Source organism: Xenopus laevis, chromosome 8L (genome assembly GCF_017654675.1).
Source record: "Xenopus laevis strain J_2021 chromosome 8L, Xenopus_laevis_v10.1, whole genome shotgun sequence".
NCBI classification, from domain to species: domain Eukaryota; kingdom Metazoa; phylum Chordata; class Amphibia; order Anura; family Pipidae; genus Xenopus; species Xenopus laevis.
In genome coordinates, this window is record NC_054385.1 from 13,076,606 (window position 1) to 13,083,943 (window position 7,338).

Here is a 7,338-nt window from a genome sequence, read left to right on the forward strand (position 1 = left end):
ATTACAATACTCTGCCTGCCCTATGCTCCCTGTATGTGCCATACTCTGCCTTCCCTATGCTCCCTGTGTGTGCCGTACTCTGCCTTCCCTATTCTCCGTGTGTGCCATACTCTGCCTGTCCTATGCTCCCTGTGTGTGCCATACTCTGCCTGCCCTATGCTCCGTGTGTGCCATACTCTGCCTGCCCTATGCTCCGTGTGTGCCATACTCTGCCTGCCCTATGCTCCGTGTGTGCCATACTCTGCCTGCCCTATGCTCCCTGTGTGTGCCATACTCTGCCTGTCATATGCTCTCTGTGTGTGCCATACTCTGCCTGCCCTATGCTCCGTGTATGTGCCATACTCTGCCTGTCCTAAGCATCCTGTGTGTGCCATACTCTGCCTGCCCTATGTGCGCCATACTCTGCCTGTCCTATGCTCCATGTGTGCCATACTCTGCCTGTCATATGCTCCCTGTGTACCATACTCTGCCTGCCCTATGCTCCCTGTGTGCGCCATACTCTGCCTGCCCTATGCTCCGTGTGCCATACTCTGCCTGCCCTATGCTCCGTGTGCGCCATATTCTGCCTTCCTTATGCTCCCTGTGCGCCATACTCTGCCTGCCCTATGCTCCCTGTGTGTGCCATATTTTGCCTGCCCTATGCTTCCTGTGTGTGCCGTAATCTGCCTTCCCTTTGCTCCCTGTGTGTGCCATACTCTCCCTGTCCTATGCTCCCTGTGTGCCATACTCTGTCATCCCTATGCTCCTTGTGTGTGCCATACTCTGCCTACCCTATCCTCCCTGTGTGTCACTCTGCCTGCCCTATGCTCCCTGTGTGTGCCATACTCTGCCTTCTCTATGCTCCCTGTGTGTGCCATACTCTGCCTGTCCTATGCTCCCTGTGTGTGCCATACTCTGCCTGTCCTATGCATCCTGTGTGTGCCATACTCTGCCTTCCCTATGCTCCGTGTGCCATACTCTGCCTTCCCTATGCTCCGTGTGCCATACTCTGCCTGTCCTATGCTCCCTGTGTATGCCATACTCTGCTTGCCCTATGCTCCCTGTGTGTGCCATACTCTGCCTGCCCTATGCTCCCTGTGTGTGCCATACTCTGCCTGTCCTATGCTTCACGTGTGTGTGTCATACTCTTCTTGTAATGTTCCCACCATAAAAGACAACTACAACTGTAACAGATGCTCCCTGTGTGTGCCATACTCTGCCTTCCCTATGCTCCCTGTGTGTGCCATACTCTGCCTTCCCTATGCTCCCTGTGTGTGCCATACTCTGCCTGTCCTATGCCCCCTGTGTGTGCCATACTCTGCCTGTCCTATGCATCCTGTGTGTGCCATACTCTGCCTTCCCTATGCTCCCTGTGTGTGCCATACTCTGCCTTCCCTATGCTCCCTGTGTGCCATACTCTGCCTGTCCTATGCTCTCTGTGTGTGCCATACTCTGCCTGCCCTATGCTCCGTGTATTACAATACTCTGCCTGCCCTATGCTCCCTGTATGTGCCATACTCTGCCTGTCCTAAGCATCCTGTGTGTGCCATACTCTGCCTGCCCTATGTGCGCCATACTCTGCCTGTCCTATGCTCCGTGTGTGCCATGCTCTGCCTGTCATATGCTCCCTGTGTACCATACTCTGCCTGCCCTATGCTCCCTGTGTGCGCCATACTCTGCCTGCCCTATGCTCCGTGTGCCATACTCTGCCTGCCCTATGCTCCGTGTGCGCCATACTCTGCCTTCCTTATGCTCCGTGTGCGCCATACTCTGCCTTCCTTATGCTCCCTGTGCGCCATACTCTGCCTGCCCTATGCTCCCTGTGTGTGCCATATTTTGCCTGCCCTATGCTTCCTGTGTGTGCCGTAATCTGCCTTCCCTTTGCTCCCTGTGTGTGCCATACTCTCCCTGTCCTATGCTCCCTGTGTGCCATACTCTGTCATCCCTATGCTCCTTGTGTGTGCCATACTCTGCCTACCCTATCCTCCCTGTGTGTCACTCTGCCTGCCCTATGCTCCCTGTGTGTGCCATACTCTGCCTTCCCTATGCTCCCTGTGTGTGCCATACTCTGCCTGTCCTATGCTCCCTGTGTGTGCCATACTCTGCCTGTCCTATGCATCCTGTGTGTGCCATACTCTGCCTTCCCTATGCTCCCTGTGTGCCATACTCTGCCTGTCCTATGCTCCCTGTGTATGCCATACTCTGCCTGCCCTATGCTCCCTGTGTGTGCCATACTCTGCCTGCCCTATGCTCCCTGTGTGTGCCATACTCTGCCTGTCCTATGCTTCATGTGTGTGTCATCCTCTTCTTGTAATGTTCCCACCATAAAAGAACTACAACTGTAACAGATATGGAGAAATATTGTGCAACAAAGTATGCCCTCAAATTACATTTTCAAGAATATATAACAAGTGCTGAAAACCTTTTGGTTGGGGTTTTAATTGAGAAATCAATATGGCATTGAATTTTAGCTATTTTATTGAAATAAACAGTGAAGGAATAAGAACAGGAGAACTTCGCCTCAGCAGCTTTCTAGTTCTTCTGAGCAGTCATGGGAAGAATGTAAGATCCTAAAAACAAATGCTCTGCAAGACTACACATTTATAAATATTGCTACTTTTTACTACTCAACTTTATATTCAGGTCTCTCCTATTCATATTCCAGTCTCTCGTTCCAATGAATGCGGGTTGCTAGGGTAATTTGGACCCGAGCAACCAGATTGCTGTAACAGCAAACTAGAGAGCTGCTTGTTAAAAAGCTAAATAACTTGAAAACAACAAATAAAAAAATGTTTTTTTAAGATATAATTGATCATTATTGGAAGCAAAACCAGCCTATTGGGTTTATTTAATGTTTACATGATTTTCTAGTAGACTTAAGGTATGAAAATCGAAATTACGGAAAGATCTGTTATCCAGAAAACCCCAGGTCCCGAGCATTCTGGTTAACAGTTCCCATACCTGTACCGATTAACAGTTCCCATACCTGTACTGGATAACAGGTCCCATACCTGTGCTGAATTACAGGTCCCATACCGGTACAAGTATGGGACCTGTTATCCAGAATGCTTGGGACTTGGGGGTTTCTGGATAATGGATCTTCCCATAATTTGGATCTTAATAATACCTACTAGAAAATCATGTAAACATTAAATAAACCCGATAGGTTGGTTTTGCCTCCAATAAGGATTAATTATATCTTAGTTGGGATCAAGTACAAGCTTCTGTTTTATTATTACAGAGAAAAAGGAATCAATTAAAAAAATCTGGATTATTTGTATAAAATGGAGTCTATGGGAAACGGCCTTTCCATAATTCGAATTTTCAGGAGAATGGGTTTCCGGATAATGGATCCCATAACTGTACCATAAGTATAGTACCGGTAACTTGCAATTCAATGGAGCACGTTCATCTTACTTTTATCTGTAACTTGATATTATCTCTACAGAAAGACCCCCCAAATGCAAATTGAGCACTCTACCTAGATATACCCAAATGATCAGGCCTAAACCTACACAAACTAGAGAGCGCATTACTGTACGACACCAGACATATGTAGCAAGTGCATTCCGTTTCACTGTATTAAAGCATAAGCTTATGGGAACATCTGACATTTCTACTGTAGTTTTCATGGGGTTCCACGTCTCCTTGTGCAACAGCAAATTATGGCCACTTTGAATCAGGATGTACAGGCATGGGATCCGTTATCCAGAAACTCGTTATCCAGAAAGCTATGAATTACAGAAAGGCCGTCTCCCATAGACTCCATTTTATTCAAATCACCCAAATTTTAAAAAGCGACTTCCTTTTTCTCTGTAATAATAAAACAGTACAGGTATGGGATCCGGAAACCCATTATCCAGAAAGCTCCGAACTTACGGAGTGGCCATCTACCATAGACAACATTTTATCCAAATAATACACATTTTAAATAGGGAGTCCTTTTTTTCTGTAATAATAAAACAGTAGCTTGTACTTGATCCCAACTAAGATATAATTAATCCTTATTGGAAGCAAAACAAGCTTATTGGGTTTATTTATTGTTTACATGATAGATTACATCTACTAGACCTAAGGTATGAAAATCTAAATTAAGGAAAGGTCCGTTATCTGGAAAACCTCCGGTCCCGCCCACTCTGGATAACAGATCCAATACCTGTACCTTGCACTTGATCCAAAGTAAGATATAATGAATCCATAATGGAAGCAAAACCAGCATATTGGGTTTATTTAATGTGATTTTTTTGGTAGACTTAAGGTATGAAGATCCAAATTAAGTAAAGATCCCTTATCTGGAATACCCCAGGTCCAGACCATTCCGGAAAACAGGTCCCATACCTATACTTTCCCCTTGTTAACAGATGGTTTATAACACAGTGCCCAATGTTCAAACCAAGCTGATCGTTCATACGAGCACACACACATTAGAACACCAACACAATGAAATATTTTATGTAGGGGGAACCACTTGCTCTGCGGGTATCGTTTTTTAAAAAAAAAAAATATGCATAGGGCCTATTGTATTATAATCAGGATGGCATTTTCATGGTTACGAGTGACAGCTGCTGGCGCCAATCTGATAAGAGACTCATCAGAAAACTCATATGAAACAGAATATCTATGTTTTATCTTTAGCACGAAGCAGCACGAAGATTTGTGGTCGTCTCTCAGGCATGAAACTGGCCCATAAAACATGTATTATTCCCTAAATCTATAAGCTGTTCAGAACAATGTGCTTTTGCTATTAGTTTTTTTGATATGACCCATGTAGGATAAGGCGAGCTGCAGGGTGCTGGCCTGGTTAGAAAAAGCACTCAGCAGTGATTATGAAATGAATAAAGGGAGAATAAAATGTAATATGAAAAATGTGGAGCAGAGAACATTTCATTTCATTTGAGGCTTATTGAAAAAAAAAATAGGTGTTGGCAAATAGATCTACTGCACAAGCAAAGGGCAACAACACATACATAATGCCAAGTGCAGGTCACTAAGAGGTTAAATAAATAGGGTAACCTAAAGTGTAACCCTTCCCCAATAATGCCGAATGAAAAAGTGCACAGAATTGATGATCTAGCAGCCCATTTCTGGCCCCAGAATTTAAAGAAGTTGTTCACCATTAAATTAACTTTTAGTATGATAAAGAGAGCGATATTCTGAGACAATTTGCAATTGGTTTTCATTTTTTATGATTTGAGTTTGAGTTATTTTGATTTTTAGTCAGCAGCTCTCCAGCAATCTGGTTGCTAGGGTCCAAATTACCCTAGCAACCATGCACTGATTTGACTAGGAATAGGAGAGGGCCTGTATAAAAAGAGAAGTAATAAAAAGTAGCAGTAACGGTAAATGTGTAGCCTTGCTGAGCCTTTGTTTTTTTAGATGGGGTCAGTGACCCCTGTTTGAAAGCCGGAGGCAAATAATTTAAAAAAAACTATGAAAAAAAATAAATGGCCAAATGAAAAGTTGCTTAGAATTAGGTTGCTTGCTCCTTACAGATGATCCTGTGGGATTTATCAATACAATATGACAGCCAGGGCCTGGCATTAGTCAGTCTCATGACAGGGGGCAGATCTAGGAATTCATCAGCCCATTCCCCTAGGGACCTATTTCTTAGTGGCGGGTACTAAAGAGTGACGGCCCTGTGTGTAAGGGCGGGTTTTAGGCACCCTGTGTGTGAGAGAGAGTTTGGGGCACCCTGTGTGAGGGCAGGTTTGGAGCACCCAGTTTCGGGTACTAAAGAGTGAGGGCCCTGTGTGTAAAGGTGGGTTTTAGGCACCCTGTGTGTGAGAGAGAGTTTGGGGCACCCTGTGTGAGGGCAGGTTTGGGGCACCCTGTGTGAGGGCAGGTTTGGAGCACCCAGTTTAAGAGAGGGTTTGGGGCACCCTGTGTGTGAGAGTTTGGGGCACCCTGTGTGAGAGAGAGAGAGAGGGTTTGGGGCCACTGCACAGTCCTGATTACCTTCACACGGAAGCGGATCATGGCCAGGCGGATGCAGTGAGCCAGACATGCGGGTGGCAGGAACCAGGCCCGGGGGGGCGGGGTGCCCTTGTTCCCAACGTGGCTGACTATAAGCTGAGACGTCTGCCTCTCTCCTTGTGCTTTCCGTGCCCATTCAGGTAGCCTTTCTTTGGCTAGCGTGCCGTTGAACATGGCTACCAACTCCAGGCCGCCCTGGTACAAACAGGCCTGAGACAGCGCTGCCAAGTAGCCCAGCATGGCGTTCCACTGGCCCCCGCACACCCAGTCAGTCTGGTAGCCGCCATAGAGACGCTGCAAGGCGGAATCCGCATCCACTAAGACTCGACATGGCGGGGGAGCAGCCGGGGAAGGGGGCTGTGGGGGAGGCGGAGGAGCAGGTGGGTAACCCCCGGGCGACAGGCCGGCCCTGTGCTGCTGTCTGGCTACGGTCCTGGCCAACTTCAACAAGTCCACGGGCACCACGGCCCCCGGGCAGCGCTTCTCCAGGAACTCCTGGAAGCCCTGCACCCCCATGATGCCTCTAGGAGGAACGGGCTGAGGCAGAGGAGAGAAGCACTGAGACTGCTGGGGAGGAGAGCAAGAGGAAACCCCTCCTCAAAGTGTCCAAAACTGTCAGATACAGATAATGTACGGTGAGGTCCTGCTATTGACTAGGGGAGCCTTCCTCACAATGGTCTGACAGAACGTGAGGGTCCCTGCGCGGCATAGGCCGCCATTTTAATCTCCTTCTTCTTCGGTAGCAGCTAGTTCCTATCCTCGGAAAGGACGTGACGTCACGGTCATGTGGCCCTACCACGTGACCGCTCCACTGCCGATTACCTATTAGAGAGCGGCGAATACAAGTACGGGAAAGCGCTATAATGAGTTCTAGTGGCGGACTCGCGACAGGACCTGCGACTTAATCCTACGGGGTTGCCAACTTCTACTGTAGGTTTGGTACAGGTTGCAACCTCTGCTTAGGTCTGAGGCGCTAACTAAAGCGCGATGCATACTGGGAAATGTAGTACCAAAAGCCACAGTGAGAATGACAAACTAGCGTCGCTTGAACTTTATTTCCCAGGGTTCATCCGCTTCCAGACTCCTCCCTCCACCCATGTGGAGTTTCTCAATAAAGCCATTGTCCCAGTAGCTCTGCTGTTGCTTGTCCCTAGTGCTTCGTAATTACGTTCAAACACTTCGCGATACAGCAGAAGGCTTACTCCTTACTATACTATGCACAAGAACGGGCTTCGCTATCAGTCCCCCATTAGAAACCATGCGCGCTGTTGCATGCTGGGAAGTGTAGTTTTAACCCGCGCCTGTGACGGCCACTTAAAAGCTGCTGGAGGCACGGACTCAAACTACATTTCCCGGCAACGCTCGCGCTTGGCATCATCCATTCTA

General features: G+C 47.5%; 1 protein-coding gene across 3 annotated transcripts in view; it reads right to left on the bottom strand.

The window, feature by feature from the left end:
* The window catches only part of LOC108704795 (constitutive coactivator of PPAR-gamma-like protein 2), a 31,085-nt gene extending 23,957 nt beyond the window's left edge, over positions 1-7,128 (bottom strand). Inside the window, exon 1 of one of the 3 annotated variants that reach the window (XM_018241470.2) lies at positions 5,935-7,128. In XM_018241470.2, the coding sequence (XP_018096959.1) occupies positions 5,935-6,468 (534 nt within the window). In that variant the 5' untranslated portion in view covers positions 6,469-7,128. The remainder of the gene's footprint in view (positions 1-5,934) is intronic. The other 2 variants (XM_018241469.2, XM_018241468.2) reach the window with 2 other exon arrangements.
* Between the last annotated feature and the right edge of the window lie 210 nt (positions 7,129-7,338).